This window comes from Eschrichtius robustus, chromosome 7, assembly GCF_028021215.1.
Source record: "Eschrichtius robustus isolate mEscRob2 chromosome 7, mEscRob2.pri, whole genome shotgun sequence".
In the NCBI taxonomy this organism is placed as follows: Eukaryota; Metazoa; Chordata; class Mammalia; order Artiodactyla; family Eschrichtiidae; genus Eschrichtius; species Eschrichtius robustus.
The window spans coordinates 90,335,369-90,352,750 of NC_090830.1; the positions used below are offsets into that span (position 1 = coordinate 90,335,369).

Consider the following 17,382-nt stretch of genomic DNA (forward strand, 5'->3'; position numbering starts at 1 on the left):
ACACTATTCTGTTTGATACTATAAACGATGGATACAAGTCATTATACATTTTGTCCAAACCCATAGAATGTACAACACCAATAGTGAATCCTAAAGTAAACTATAGGCTCCAGGTGATGATGTGTCAATGCAGGTTTATCACAAATATACCACTCCAGAGGGGGATATTGATAGTAGGGAAAGTTATACATGTGTGGGAACAGGGAGTATATGGGAAATCTCTGCACCTTCTGCTCAGTTTTGCTGTGAACTTAAAACTTCTAAAAAATAAAATCTATTGTTAAAAAAGAGCATCACTAATGACAAAAGGATCAATTCACAGAAAAGACATAACAGTGCTAAATGTGTTTGCACCTAACAGAATGTCAAAACACATGAAGTAAAAACTGATAGTACTGCAAGGAGAAACAGACAAATTCACAATTATAATTGTGACTTCAATACTCAGCACTCAGGAATAAATGGAACAAGTACAGAGCAAATCAATAGGGACAGAAAAGAAGTGAACAACTTGACCTAATGGACGTTTATAAAACACTCCTTCCAACAACATAATAAAAATTCATTTCAAGTGTACCTGGAACCTTCACCAGATAGACCATATTCTAGGCCAAAAATCAAACCTTAATAAATTAAAAAGGGGAATTCCCTGGAGGTCCAGGAATCCACACTTTCACTGCTGAGGGCCTGGGTTCAATCCCTGGTTGGGGAACTAAGATCCCGCAAGCTGTGTGGCGGGACCAAAAAAAAATTAAAACATATTAATAAAAAGTATGACCTCAGACTATAATAAGATTAAACTAAAAATCAATTACAGATATCTGGAAAATCCTCAAATAGTTGGGAAGTAAATAACATCCTTCTAAATAACCCATGGATCAAAGAAGAAATCACAAGAGAAATCAGAGAACATTTTTAAAAATAGACTTTATTTTTTAGAACATATTTATCTCTACAAAATAATTAGTAGATAGTACATACAACTAGTTCCCAATACCCTCTGCCACACTTTCCCCTATTATTAACATCTTACATTAGGATGGCACATTTGTTACAATTAATGAACCAATATTGATATATTATTGTTAACTAAAGTCCGTACTTCAGATTTCCTTAGCTTTTCCTTAATATCCTTTTACTGTTTCAGGATCCCATCTAGGATTCCACAATAAGTTTAGTTCTCATGTTTCCTTAAGTTTCTCTTGGCTGTGACAGTTTCTCAGACTTTTCCTGAATTTGATGACCTTGACAGTTTGAGAAATACTGATCAGATATATTATAGGATGCTCCTCTATTGGAATTTGATGTTTTTCTCATGATTAGCCTGGGTTTACAGATTTTTGGGAAAATCACAGATAAAGGGCCATATTCATCACATCATACCAAGGGGACCTACCATTAACATGATTTATAACTCTTGATGTTGACCTTGATCACTGGCTGCAGCTTGTGTCAGATTTCTCCACTTCAAAGTTACTTTTTTATTCCCCTTTCCATACTGTACTCTTTGGGAGAAAAAAAATCACTATGGCAGCCCTACTTAAGGGATGGGGGCGTTATGCTCCATCTTCCTTAGAGTGGAATATCAACATAATTTATTTAGAATTCTTCTGTATGGGAGATTTGTCTCCTCTCCCCATTTATTATTATATTAATTCATTTATTATATTAGTATGGCCTCGTGTATACTTATTTTATACTTTGGGTTATAATCCAATGCTGCTTTGCATTTTTGCTCAAGTTGTTCCAGCTTTGACCACTAAGGATGAGCAAATATTCTGAATTGAACGTAAATAAAAACACATCAAAATCTGTGGGATTCCACTAAAGCAGTGCTCACAGGAAGATTTACTGTATTAAATGCTTATATTTGAAAAGAAAAAAGAACTCATATCAATGAAGAAATCAATGAAATTGAAAACAATAGGGAAACTAAATGAAACTAAAAGCTAGTTCTTAGAAAAGAGCAACAGGGTTTCTCTGGTGGTACAGTGGTTAAGAATCCGCCTGCCAATGCAGGGGACACGGGTTTGAGCCCTGGTCCGGGAAGATCCCACATGCCGCGGAGCAACTAAGCCCATGCACCATAACTACTGAGTCTGCACTCTAGAGCCCGCAAGCCACAACTACTGAGCCTGCGTGCTGCAACTACTGAAGCCTGCGTGCCTAGAGCTCGTGCTCCACAACAAGACAAGCCACTGCAATGAGAAGCTCGCGCACTGCAACTAAGAGTAGCCCCCACTCACCACAACTAGAGAAAGCCCGCGAGCAGCAATGAATACCCAACACAGCCAAAAATAAATAAATAAAATTAAAAAATTTTTTAAAAAAAGAAAAAGACCAACAAAATCAATAAATAACCAAACTTATCAAGAAACAAAGAAAAAAGACACATTATTCCAAATCAAAGAGAGGGTATCAATTCAGATATTACAAATATTACAAAGTTAATAAGGGAATATTTTGAACAACTCTATTTCCAAAAATTAGACAACTTACATGGATGGGACAAATTCACTGAGAGACACAACAACCAAATTCATTAGAAAAGAGATAACCTAATAGTCCTATATCAATTAAAGACACTGAATATTGTTATGGGCTGAATTGTATCCCCCCAAATTTTATATATTGAAGTCCTAACCTCTAGTAACTCAGAATATGACTGTATCTGGAGATAGGATCTTTAAAGAGGTAATTAGGATGAGGTTATTAGGGCACACCCTAATCCAGTATGACTGCTATGCTTATGAGAAGAAGAGATTGGGACACAGATATACACATAGAGGGAAGACCACATGAAGACTCAAGGAGAAATATATATATAGATATAGATATAGATATACACACATACACACACACACAAAATATTTGGCTTACGCCAAATATTTTTGTTTTCTTTTACATAATACTGAAGGAGAGTATAAATCTGCTGAAGAAACAAGAACATCACTCAAAGACAAAGAGACTTTATATCCTCTTTTGGGGACAGGCTGAGAGCATGTTTTCGGTTGCAGACAGGATAATTGCATCACTATAGATGGAAGCATAATTTTGTTTTTATTTGGAGATTAAGTATGGTTTAAAGAGATAATATATGAGGGCCAACTTGACAAGGGATGGACTGTGGTGGCTTTGCAATATGTCAACATGGCTAGGCTGAACTACTCTTCCCAGAATTCCATTTCCTGAACGTTTCTAGTTAAGATGGTCCACAAGAGAGGTTCTTGTGTGAGATTTGGAAGGCAAACCTGAAACAATAGCCGTTGTGTAGCTCACACACACACTGTAGCTGATCTCCTGACTCATCTCATTCTCTACATAGAGGGAAGAACGTAATATCATAAAAATGCCAATCCTTCCCAAACGAATATAAATGTCACGTCACTCTAATCTGAACTTCAAAGGGGTTTACATGGGAATGAACAAAATAATTTAAAATTTCATATGTAGCAATAACTTGCCCAAATAGCCTACAAAAATTTACTTTTCAAAAATTAGGGGGAGGATTTGCCTTTCTAGATATTACTTAGAACTGTGATGATCAAAACAGAGTAACAGGGGCTTCCCTGGTGGCGCAGTGGTTGAGAATCTGCCTGCCAATGCAGGGGACACGGGTTCGAGCCCTGGTCTGGGAAGATCCCACATGCCACGGAGCAACTGGGCCCGTGAGCCACAATTACTGAGCCTGCGCGTCTGGAGCCTGTGCTCCGCAACAAGAGAGGCCGCGATGGTGAGAGGCCCGCGCACCGCGATGAAGAGTGGTCCCCACTTGCCGCAACTAGAGAAAGCCCTCGCACAGAAACGAAGACTCAACACAGTCATAAATAAATAAAAAAAAAATAAAAGAACGTGAATTTCTTAAAAAAAAAAAAACAAAAAAAAAACAGAGTAACATGTCCACAGGAACAAACAATTCAATCAGTGAAAATGTTTGGAGGACAGAAAAGAATCTAAACATTTTGGGGAATCTAATATGTGATAAAAGTACATTTAAATTCAGTTGGTAAAGGTCATTTATTTAGTCAATGATGCTGGTATAATTGTCCAGTCAATTTTCTATACCTCTATCATATTTAGCAATTAACTGCAGGTAGATTAGTGATCTAAACAAAATGAATGAATGAATGAATGGAAATTCTGGGAACATTTAGGAGAATATTTGTGTATTCTTTCAGTAAAGAAGACCTTTTTTTTTTTTTTTTTTTTAAAGATTTATTGATTGATTGATTGATTGATTGCTATGTTGGGTCTTCGTTTCTGTGCTAGGGCTTTCTCTAGTTGCGGCAAGCGGGGGCCAATCTTCATCGCGGTGCGCGGGCCTCTCACTATCGTGGCCTCTCTTGTTGCGGAGCACAGGCTCCAGACGCGCAGGCTCAGTAGTTGTGGCTCACGGGGCCTAGTTGCTCCGCGGCATGTGGGATCTTCCCAGACCAGGGCGCGAACCCGTGTCCCCTGCATTAGCAGGCAGATTCTCAACCACTGCGCCACCAGGGAAGCCCAAGAAGACCTTTCTAAACATTCTAGAAAACCAGAATGTTTATGAAGGTCGCCCTTCTTAAGATGTGGGACAGGGGGAAAATTTATAATATATTTGTCAGACAAACAAGGTGTTAAGATTTCTAACATGTTAAAAGTTCATACAAGTTAATAAGAAAAAAATGGGCAAAGGATATAAATATGCAAATGAAAGAAGAGGCTAATAAACATGTAAGATAATGTGCATTAGAGTAATAAGGAAATGCTATTTTTCATCCATCAGATTAGCAAAGATTAGAAAAAGGGTTATCTAGTGATGATAAGAATGTGAGCAACTGGACCCTTCCAAACAGCCAGAGCAAGAATAAATTGCTCTTTTAGGAAAGGAATCTGGTATTGTCTATTAAAATACATCTGAGTTGTTTACAGTTTAAGGCTATTACAAATAAGGACAGTATGAATATTCTTGCATATGTCTTCTGGTGCCAAAAGGAAAGAGTTTCTTTAAGGTAAATAGCTAGGAAAGATAACTGCTAGGGCATAGGGTATGCGCAGATTAAAAAATGCCAAGTTGAGAAAAACAAATACTGTATGCTAACACATATATATGGAATCTAAAAAAAAGGTTCTGAAGAACCTAGGGACAGGACAGGAATAAAGACACAGACATAGAGAATGGACTTGAGGACATGGGGAGGGGGAAGGGTAAGCTGGGACGAAGTGAGAGAGTGGCATGGATATATATACACTACCAAATGTAAAATAGCTAGCTAGTGGGAAGCAGCCGCATAGCACAGGGAGATCAGCTCAGTGCCTTGTGTCCACCTAGAGGGGTGGGATAGGGAGGTTGGGAGGGAGACGCAAGAGGGAAGAGATATGGGGATGTATGTATATGTATAGCTGGTTCACTTTGTTATAAAGCAGAAACTAACACACCATTGTAAAGCAATTATACTCCAATAAGGATGTTAAAAAAAAAAAAAAGCCAAGTTGTTTTCCATTGTGTTCCATATCACCAATATTTACTACTGTCATATTTTTTAAATTTTTAATAATCTAATCTATAAATTGTTATTTCACTGTGGCTTAATTTTCACTTCCTTGATTCAAAATTAGGTTGAATACCTTTTCATATTTCCTCCTCTGTGAAGTGCCTGATGATGTCTGTCTTGGTCAGCTTGGGCTGCTATAACGAATTACCATAGATTGGGGAGTAGACAACAAACATTTATTTCTCACAGTTCTGGAGGCTAGAAGTCTGAGATCAGGGTCCCAACCCATGGTTGGGTTCTTGGTGAATGCCCTCTTCCTGGTTTACAGATGGCTGCTTTCCTCCTGCATCCTCACATGGCAGAAAGAGAAAGCTCTAGTTCCTTCATTCCCTTATAAGGGCACCAATCTCATTGTGAGGGCTCCACCCTCATGACCTTATTCAAACTCAATTATCTCCCAAAGGCCCCACCTCCAAATGCCATCACATTGGAGACTGGCGTTTCAACATATGAACTGGGGTGGGGCGGGGGGGACGACACATAAACATTCAGTCCATAGCATTCCTTCCCTGGCCCCAAAGTTTGTGTCTTTCTTGCATGCAAAATGCATTTGTTCGATCCCACCAGCCCCAAAAGTTTTAACTTAACCAGAATCAACTCTCAGGTCTAAAATCCAAAATCTCATCTAAATATCAACTAAATCAGATATGGGTGGAACTGGAAGTAAGAATCATCTGAGGCAAAATTCCTCTCCACTTCTCAATACCAATTTCTGTCTTAGTCATCTTGGGCTGCTATGCTGCTAAAACAAATTACCACAGACTGGGTTTAAATAACAGACATTTATTTCTCACAGTTCTGGAGGCCAGAAGCCAGCATGGTATCAGCATGGTCAGGTTTCAGTGAGAACAGAACCCTCTTTCTGGTCTACAGATGGCCACTTTCTTGCTATATCTTCACTTGGTGGAGAGAAAGAGTTCTCTGGTCCTTTCATTCACTTGTAAGGGCACCATTTGCATTGGGAAGGCTCCACCCCCATGATGTATTCAAACTCAATTATATCCGAAAGGCCCCATCTCCAAATGCTATCACATTGGGGATTAGGACTTCAGCATATAAATTTGGGGGGAACAGAAAAATACAGTCCAGAGCAATGTCTTTTGCCCATTTTTCTATTGGGTTATTTGTCTTTTACTTATTAATTTGCAGTTCTTTATATTTTCTGGGCATTAATCTTTTTTTAGTGCAGACCTTAATAACAGACCCCAAGAGGGGCTTAACCTTAGTCCTAAGGTGAAACTGAAAATGAGGGAACTAAGAAAGGAAAAGCAGCTAGGCTATGACATTCTCCTGCTGTACAGAAACAAACATCGTACAGCACCAATATTAGTTGTCACTAGGAGACCATAATAAAGCAAAACAAAATCATCTAGTCTTTATATCTGAACACAAACAGAACTCAAAAGAATAATTCTAGATATACTAACCACAAGTTTCTTGTTCCTCTATCACTCAGAATGTAAACCCCTTTTCTTTTAAAACCCCTCAAAACCACTTGCTTGGCTAGATGCTGATCTTAGATCATGGACTTCCTACTGTTGCTGCAGCAGTAGCAGTTTGAATAGTTTCGTTCTTTTTTTCAACACAGTCTAAGAATATTCCCAAAGATTGAGTTCCATGGATATTTATCATATCACTGTACATTACAATGTTTTTAAAAGAACTACCCTAGGTGACCAACCAGAAGAGATCGACTATACAGATAATTGTGTAGTCATACAATGGAACATTATTTAGCTTTTAAAAAGTGAAATATAAATATATATTCATTAAAAAGACATGTTTACAAAGGAATATGCTCTTGTTTTTATTTTTTAAATACATTTATATTCAAAATTCCACTTCTGCCTAAAATGTAGAAAGGTAGTATGAGCATCACTCTCATGCTAACAACATATAAAAGTTGAAAAAAACAAAATAAAAAAATTTTTGAACCCATCAGAGAGCTGTGGTTACAGGCCAACGAAGTATTCTGAAATCTAAGGAAAGACAGCCTCCTAAGGAGCGACAGGTCACTTGTGGCGGTCACAGTGTGTGGAGGGCACACTGGCTCACTTGTGGCAGCTGAGGGGTGAACGAGATGCCAGATACTATACAGAAAGCATTCAGATAAAAAAAAAAGCCCAATATATTGCTAAAGGCTGAATGAGCAATTCAGCCTAGTGTGAGCATATAGAACCCCAGGAAGCCATAGATACAGAGAGTGTGCACACCTCACAGACTCAACAGACCTCCATAAGTGCTCATAAGAAGGACTGGAGACAGGATAGGAAATGTAAGGAACCCTTCTCTCAGTGGCATAGGCTTGGAGGAGGAGAGCTACTGCCACTGCTGTCGAAAAGCCCCACTTGGACCTACCTCCCCAACAGAACAAAAGTCTTCAATTGCAGGGGGAATAGCAGCAAACCCTGTTGTGCACAGGTGAATACAGTACAGTTGGAAAAAGGGCAGAAGAAAAACCCTCCACTCCTGGAGGAGGGCCGGAAACATCCCTGATCCCAGGATCCTATACCAATACTATAATGAGTCTCCTACCACTAAGCAAGGGACAGGAAACCCTCTCCCACACTAGACTTACCAAAAATATAAGGCAGAGTTTGAATGCCATAGAGAGGAGAGGCAGCCCCACCTGCTTAGATCCCACCGCTTAGATCCAGGGATAGAGGACCACCAGGCTGAGACTGGGCTACAACAACAAGCAGCAGGCTACTGCTGGAGGGAGGGCAAGGGCAGGGAGATGACTCCTAAAGCCCAGACACACGGGAAAGACCTAAAGTTAGGGATGGAATAGGAATGGTAGAAGAAACTCTCTAACATTCCAGTTGCCACCTAAGTACAAGTTAAACCTTGAGAAATTTTAAGTCAGTAGGTCACTACAGTTCAAAATCCAGTTCATGTCCTCAACATGCTGAATCAATGACCTAACGACCTAGCAGAGGAACAGGCACAACTATTTCCAACTGTACTGTATTCACCTGTGCACAAACACCAACACTGTCAAAATTTGAGACACACAAAGAAGCAGCAGCAGCAACAGCAGCAAAAATCACTGTCAAAGAACAATCAACAAGAAAACAAAAAAACTCAGAAATAACCCATCTATTAGAATTATCAAAGAGGGAATTTGAAATAACTATAGTTAATATGTTTAAACTCTTGTGGAAAAGGTGGACAACATGCATGAACTGATACAGAATTTTTTTTAACATCTTTATTGGAGTATAATTGCTTTACAATGGTGTGTTAGTTTCTGCTTTATAACAAAGTGAATCAGCTATACATATACATATATCCCCATATCTCTTCCTCTTGTGTCTCCCTCCCTCTCACCCTCCCGATACAGAATTTGAACAGAGATGAAAATTATAAGTCAAATGGAAGTGTTAACAATAAAAAAATTACATTATAAAAGAGCTAAAAAAATGTTTTCAGTGGGTTCATTAGTAGAGTCAGCACAGCTGAGGAAAGAGTTAATAAGCTTGAAGACAGGTTAATAAAAATTGCCTTAACTGAAACACAAAGAGAAAAAAGAGTAGGAGGAAAAGAAAGTAAAAAGCATATTGCTACAGCCTCTTTCGAAAATAGTTTGTCATTTATATACTTATGACTACGAAATCCCACTCCTAGATATTTACCTTAAAGAAATGGAAACTTAGGTTTACACAAAACCGGTATGTGAATATTTGTAATGCTTTTATCCATAATTGCCAAATCTGGAAACAACTCAAATGTCCTTCAAACTGTAAATGGCTAAACAAACTGGTGTAGCCATATAACAGAATACTACTCAGCAAATTTTTTTTTAATTAAATACTGGTAAATGCAATGGTGTGGATAGCTTTACACTAAGTGCAAAATACTCAAAATGCAACATATTTATGATTCCATCCACATGACACTTTGAAAAAGACAAAAGTAAAGAGAATGAAAACAGATTACAGGCAGCCAGGTGTTGGTGGTAGAGTTAGGAGCTGACTACACAAGAGCACAAGAGAAATTTGAGGGGTGAAGGAAATGTCCTGTATCTTGACAGTAGTGGTAGACCTCTGTCTAACCTTACAGAACTGTATGCTAAAAGGGTGAATTTTACAGTATATAAGTTATACTTCAGTATTTAAAAAGTATTTTCTTGTAAACTATTTTTGTGTGAGACCTGTACTTTAATAATTATATAGTGTGATATTGCCTTAATTAGATTCGACATTCCTCAAATAAAAAAAAGTCATCAGAGAAGACGATTCTGGCACTTGATGAGTGGTTGAAAGGTGATCTCTAAGATCTTCTCTGACTCCAAGGTTTCTGAGGTATGTATGTGATTCTTCAACCTTATACACAATAATTATATATGTATATTTTTCTCCACGGTTATATTTATATTATATACAAATGTAAATACATATACACAGAAAAAATTTGGAATATTCTTCAGTATTATGACTCATTTTATTATACATACCTGTATTTTCTTTTTTCCCACAACATGTGATAATGTATAATCCAACAAAAAGTTATTATTTTACTTACAAAGTATGTACTGTGCAACAAATTAAAATTAAGAAAATGAAGAAGCAGGTCATATTCAAGGCTCTACAAATCATTAAGAAATACAAACAGATCATTTTATTAAATTGACATGTTTGCCATACTAAAATATTTAAAGAAAGGGTAGAAATGTGCCCTTTATGAATGTGAGGGGTGGAGCATTTTCTTCATTTTTAAAGGAAAATCCTAGAAAATCATGTTTTCCCCATTTGAAAAAGTTTCTCCTACCTCAGGACCTGCATTTATATTAGAAATTTCTTTGTGCATACCTCTGAAATATAGCCTCTTCAAGAATCTGCTAATAAAATGGGATGAGGTCATACCCTGAAGTGTAGGGGTGTCAGTATGGGAAGGCCCTGCAAGCTCTTCATCCTCACTGCTCGACTTCTTTTTTAGAAAGAAGCTACTGGTTGTCCACAAGCTGGGGTCACTCTCACTAGAAAAGAAATTTATATTCGTTCATGGTTTCAGAGAATGTATACATTTAAGAAAGAATCTCTGATAATCTATATTAATTATTCAATTGACATTCACCTCCATTTCAGTTCAGCCACCCATTTCCATTGTCAGCCCCTGGAACTGGCCCACTTTCGAAGAGATAATTCCAAAGTTCGAATGTCCGATCACAAACTCCAACTCCTCTCCCTTTCACCTGGCTTGCAAACTAGCTGCCTTGGATCAAGCCACCTATTCACTTTCTTTCCTCCTTTATCCAGGCTGTGGTGGAAGAAGAGTACTGGAGTCCTGGGTTTTCTAGTATCAGCAGAGAGCCATTTGGAAAACACTGGTACGTCTCTATTCCATTTCCTCTACCATTCCTAACTGCCATATTACCACCCTCATGTAGTCCCCTTCTCAATTCTCTGCTTTAGTAAAAATGTAGTCCCTTCTATAAAATGTAAGCCAGAAAGTAAGAACTCTTTCAACTTACTCTCTTTAAAAATGCATCAACATTCTTCATTACTCCTTACTTTCTCCACGTTCAGAATTAATCCTTCCATGTTCTCTATGCCTTCTGTCTCCTCTGAGAGATTTTTCTAAAATTATCTTTTCTTATATATAACTAATTTCTCCCTATCTACAAATTCTCTCTATCTACAATATCATAAGAATACTTGATTCTCTCTCACCTTAAAAACAGAAGACCCTTTAATCTTTCTATCTCTGTCTAAATAACTGCTCTATATACTCTAACAGATTTCTCAAATATGAGCCCACACTCCCTTTCTGTTTCCTCTCCAACTTCTCACTACTCAGCTTACTCACTTATGCTATCTGCTTGGCTCTCTTTGCACTTTCATTTGCAACTCCACTTAGCAAAAGGTTCCTAATTTGATTTCTGGGTCTAATCTCCAATTTCTAGAGAAAATTCTCCCCAAAATTCAAATTTTATTGTTATACCTGTTCACTAACGTCAGGATAAACTCAGGCTCCTTACTGGACTCATAAATTGAGGATGCTGGTAGTCTGTCCCCTGCCTACTTTTTCATCCTTATCTCTATTAATTTCCTTTATGCCCTTTATGCCTCAGCCTTAACAAAGTAAATGTCTTTTCCTTTTGTTTCTGTGGGTAATTTCAGGTTTCTTGCTCTTTCCTCCTCCCCACCTTTTCTTGGGTTACTGTAAACATCAACTTGTTCTCCATCTCCTGCCAGCTGTCTTTCACCTCATTACCAGCAATCCTCCTTCCAGATAGGTGATTGACAGACAGATAGGAAAATGCAAAAAAGACTCCATCTGTGCTTCATTTTCATTCTAACAGACTGAATAAAATGTGTACTCCTTGGTTTCACATATATTGAGTTCCTTCACACTCTGGCCCACATTATATTTTTGCTCTGTCTCTCATCTTCTCAAGTTTCCTGGCATTCCAATTCACGTATACCTTATAACTCCTGACACATCACATTTCTCACCATTAATAAGATATTTTCATAGCTCCTTACCTCTGTTCAAACTTCTCCCCACAGCTTGAAACTTTCTTCCCTCCCTTTTCACCTGCTGAATTTCTATTTATTTAAGATCCGATCCTAAATCCAACCAAAATATCTTTTCTTCAAAGAAGGTGGTGGGGAACTCTCCCCCTTGCATAGTCCTCTGTCTTCTGTACCCACAATCCTTGGACTCTGACTCTATAATAATATTTACTACACTGTATTTAAATTTGTCTTTTACATGTCTGTGTCCCCAATTAAACTATAAACTAGAGAGCAAGAACTATTAATACTTTGTATTTGTATACAGTGCTTAGCATATAATTAGTATCTACTAATTAGTATATATTAGTAGCATACAATATTATCTCAAAACGCCTTTTGAATTAATATTATTTGTTCACTTAATGCACTTGTGAAAGTTGTTTATACAAGTTGCATACTATACACATTACTATGCAGTGCTCTTCCAGTGACTGTAGCTAACATTACTTATAAATCTCTAAGAAAATACGGCTCAAAAATATGTTTCCTTATTTGATGTTTTTGCATGTAACACCTAAATTTGAACATTTTATAAGCATGAAAGCTGCTATTTCTTTTGTTTTTCTAATGGAAATTTACTTTTCTCCCAGTTTTTAAATTTTTTTTCATTTATAGTACCAAGTATTCGCCATGCTAATAATTCCATTTCTAGTATATTATTTTCTCTCTGGAAGCATATAATGTCTCATAAAATTTAGTTGTGTACTGAGCTTTACCTTACCTCAAGTACACTGCCCCCTCCAAGAGCTCCAAACACATTTACAAAGGCTTTGGAACTGGGTAATTGTTGATATGACAGAGAAATTTAATTCTTTAGGAATATCTTTTCTTGTGTTAATACCATATTTATGAGATCATAAATACACCCTATTTTTAGACAAATCAGGTTGTACTTACTACAAAGAACTATATTTTTAAAACTAATCAAACATCTGAGGACCATTATTCACTGTCTCCACTCAGAGGGCTAGCTATGAATATGAATAAGCAAAAAACTCACTAAATAAGCATATTAGTTATACCTTTCTGTCTCTTTTTTAAACTGATCCTCAAAATCATCACTATGTTGAAAATCCTGAAGAAAACAATTTTACTTCCCCTGAGTTAACTTCATTTTCAAAAACCTACAGGCATAAGAAAGGAAAAAATTATGGCTATGATTTTAAGAATATATAGTTTAAAGAAAATGATTTCTATAGCTTCTCAAGAAGAGCAATAAGGTATTCAATAATAGAATTAAAACCACAATCACGGTGTGATTTCTACTCCTAGAAAATCATTTGAAATGTATATCTCCCTATTAAATATTTTCCAATCTGTCAAAACAGAGTGTAGAGTACTATGCACATATAAATTATTTCTACTGAACCACCCAAGTTATTTGCCAAAAGTTCATAAAAATAAACTTCATTTTTCTTAAAAAAAAAAAAAACAGATGAACAGATTATTACTACAGCCCAGAAGAGATTCTTATAATGAATGCTTATCACATTTAGTTTATTGTGAAAATAAAATTCCTAACACTTTATTTACCTTTATTTTAGCGCTTGCAATCTAATCCAGTAATTCTAGGTATGTCTCTGCCACAGGATTTTGTTCTGCCCAATGGACTTTAGTCCACTTTGTTGCCTTTGCACCATTCTATACAGTACCTGGCCCACTGGTAGACAAAATTGAATATAATTAAAGGGAAAAATCACATTAAAATAAAGATTTAGTTACCAATATTTTAGCCCTCAATTCTGCTTCAATTAATCCATTCATTTGACAGTTCTTTTCTGGGGGTCCTAGTACATGCAGACACTGTTCTAAGTGCTACGGATAAAACACTGAATAAGAGGCATGCGTTCTGCCCTTGTGGAGCATATATATTCTGATGAGGAGAGAGAAAATACACAAGCAAGCGTAGAAAAATTACAGCTGTGATAAATGTTAATGCAGTAACAGAGTATGGTGATACTTAACCACCATGTACCTAAAAGACAGAAGGAAGGGCTAGGCAAAGAGACAGGAAAGCATCCTGAGCAAAAGGAACAACAGGTCCAAAGACTGGGAGGCTTGCCATGGTCTGGCCTCTGCCTAATTTCCCACCCTCAGCTCCCATCTGTTTCTCATGCAGCATCTCTAGCCACACCCTGTGTTATGTCTTTCCACACTCTGTGTTATGTCTTTTCATCTTTTTTGAAGCATCTTTTGATGATTCTTATTTTGTGAAACTTATTAATCCTTTCCCTTCTTGTTAGTGTATATGCATGTGTATATATTTTGCTTAATTCCATGAAATTTACTAGACTTGGAATACTTCCTAGTGGGCATATATATGCTTGTAGGCGTATATACAGACATCATTACAGAAATATGGACCTAAGCACAATCGATTTTAAAAGCAAGCATATTAATGGAAAGATGCAAACAACTACCTAGCACTCTTATCAAGCATATTCGTTTCACTGGACAAATATAACTTATTAAGTTAATACAACTTATTAAGTCTTTAGTCTAACATAAATAAGCATTGCCTAAAATATAAAGTTAAATTATACTTTAGCAATAACTTGACCATTTTAGAATATATTAAATTCTAGTGAATTGGTTAATTGCCATTTTGAATAACATATAAAACATAAATTTTAAAAATCCTTCCTTATGCGGGTAAAAAAAGATATCAATTCTCATGTATTTTTCTAAACTTCTTTAAGCTTTGCTTTTAATATTTGGGGATTTCATTCACCTAGAATAAATTTCAGTGTAAAGTGTACCTTGCCCATTCTGCTCAACCACCAACAATGATCTGGCATTCAAAAGACATTCACAAGATCCAGTAGGCCACACCTGGCACTAGGAGAGCTTTGCAGAAGGATACAGGAAGGGAGATACATGTCAGCAGAATAGCCTAAGGCTTGCCCTCATCAGGAGTTCTAATGGCATTCTAGTGTCGCCTCAAGTGGAGGGAAGTGAGATGACATGGGTGGGTACCAGTTACCCTGGCTTAGAAGCCTCAAGCTACACAGGAAGCAGGACCTCTTGTAACAACTCGGTGAGCCTAACCTCTAGAGACTGCAGCAAGGAGCTTCCCACATTCATCCCATTTGTATCAATACTTTCAGCAAGGCGTTTATAGTCCTAGTCATAATTCTTCTAGCCCAGGAGTCAGTTTTACCATAATCAATGCTGCCTGGTAACACAACTGATAGTCTACCATTTTTCAGGCTTCCAGAGAAACAGGGTGTTAGAAGGCTAACACAAGATCATTTTTCTCATCGTAAAGAAGAAAATGTTCTGTCGACCTTTACTCACAGGTGGTAATTCAGTTTTATCTTTCCTATTGGAATAACCAATTGTACCAGCACCATTAATTGCATAGACCATTCGATCCACAATGCCACTGGTCACAGAAAAAGTTCCCATATATACATGGGTCATCTTCTGGAATCTCTATGCAGTTTCATTGGTCTTACTTGCCACTTCCTATATTAGTGCCACATTTCCTCAACTCCTATAGGTTTATAACAAGTCTTGATAACCTGCAGTTATCCCAGTTGTCCTTCCACCACATATACACTTTACCTTCCTGTCCTAATACTGCCTATTCTTGGCCTTCTGTTTTCCCAAGTACATTTTTGAATCAGCTGATTAAATCTTTCTCTCCCTCACATACAAACAGACAAAATTTGAAATTTGTATTGAAACTAAGTTAAATTAATTTTGTGGTTTAAAATTAAGAAAAAAAGTTATCTTTGTTATATTAAGTCTTATTATCCATTAATATTATATGGCTAGCCATCAAAACATTTTATAATGTTCTCAATTAACACCTTTTCTTAGATTTACTCCTACATGCTTCATAGCTGGTATCATTATAAATGTATTGGTATAGATTATATAATTACATATGCTAACTACTGCATAGTGAGTAAACCACAAGTTTTTATAGATAGTGATTTTGTTTTTATTATATTCTCAAATTTTAAACTTCCATTATGACTTCTTCTTTGACTCATGAGTTAGAAGTACGTGTCTTTAAATTCCAAATGTATGCTTCATCTTTTTGTGGTTGACTTCTAACTGAATTTCTTTATATCAGAGACCACAGTCAGTACTATAAAGACTATTTGACATTTGTTATGATATATTTTGATGTGGTACATGATAAATTTTTATAAATGGTCCATGTATGCTTGAAAAAAATTTGTGTTCTCTAATTTCTGGATGCAATTCTATATACATTCATTATATCTAGCTTGTTAATTGACTCTTTAAAAAATTTTTATACTCTTAACTAACTTTCTAATCTATTAATAAAGGAGATATTTTAAAATGGCCCACTATCATAGTGAAGTTATCAATTACTACTTGTAATTCTGATTTATATATTCTGAAGCTATTATTAGGTGCTTATAATTTTAGAATTTTATATCTTCCTTGTGAACTAAACCTTTTAGTATTATACAGTGACTTCTTAATGCCTAATGCTGTTTGCTTTTAAGTCTCTTCTTTCTGATCTCTCTATAGCTATACCAGCTCTCTTTTGTTAGTATTGTTCTGTGTATTTTAATTTTTACTTTAAAATATCCAGGGAAAATGTTCCCAAAGATTCCTTCTCATTAAACTACGTGGATGACCAATAAATTAAATGAAATGAGTTCTACAGAGTTGACCTAGTCCTGAAAAATAGTTTATCAACACTAATTGGTAAAGCAAATCTCTAAAAATTAATTTCAGGTAATTACGGTAGGAATGTGGAGATTATGAATGAAATGGAACAGAGGAAAAGAAATGGGGCAATGCTTATACACTGACACAATCCCTCCCATCTCCAACAAGACGTTAAAAAGTCATTTGCGCACAACTTATTTACTAAGAAAAAGTGACATCACCCAAGTGAGAAGTCCTAGCATAATTTAAACCTGAGACATATTTCAAGTCATGTTTCCAAGTAAACTCGATTATATTTATCAAAGAAGCAAACTGTTCTAGATAGTTGTAATTCAAATAAGGCTCACTTAGGACTCTAACATGTCTTTGATTGAATGAAATGTGATTTGGCTAACAGTATCAAGAAGGCACAAGGAGAAATATTCTAAATTATCAAGATACCAGGTCTTTTTGGAGAGTGCTCACTGAATCAAAGTAATGTCAAAGAAAAGGCTGGATAAAATTTTCCAAGGAGCCTAAGTTAACTTTTCTGCACTGCATATGCAAAGATTTATGAGGACAAAGTGTAAACAGTAATACTAAGAGATAGGAGCCTGGTTCCTGGTCTTTCCGCTGTGACTGAAGAGCTGTATGATCACAGACAAATCATTTCAGCTCTCTGGGAATTAGTTTCT

The 17,382-nt window shown here is 36.5% G+C and overlaps 1 protein-coding gene across 1 annotated transcript in view; it reads right to left on the minus strand.

Moving 5' to 3' along the window:
• Nucleotides 1-17,382, minus strand: part of PTPN20 (protein tyrosine phosphatase non-receptor type 20) — a 92,705-nt gene that overhangs the window by 54,765 nt on the left and 20,558 nt on the right. The window contains 4 exon segments of the mRNA XM_068547890.1: nt 7,118-7,120; nt 10,397-10,509; nt 13,075-13,136; nt 13,138-13,176. Coding sequence (XP_068403991.1) covers nt 7,118-7,120; nt 10,397-10,509; nt 13,075-13,136; nt 13,138-13,176 — 217 coding nt within the window.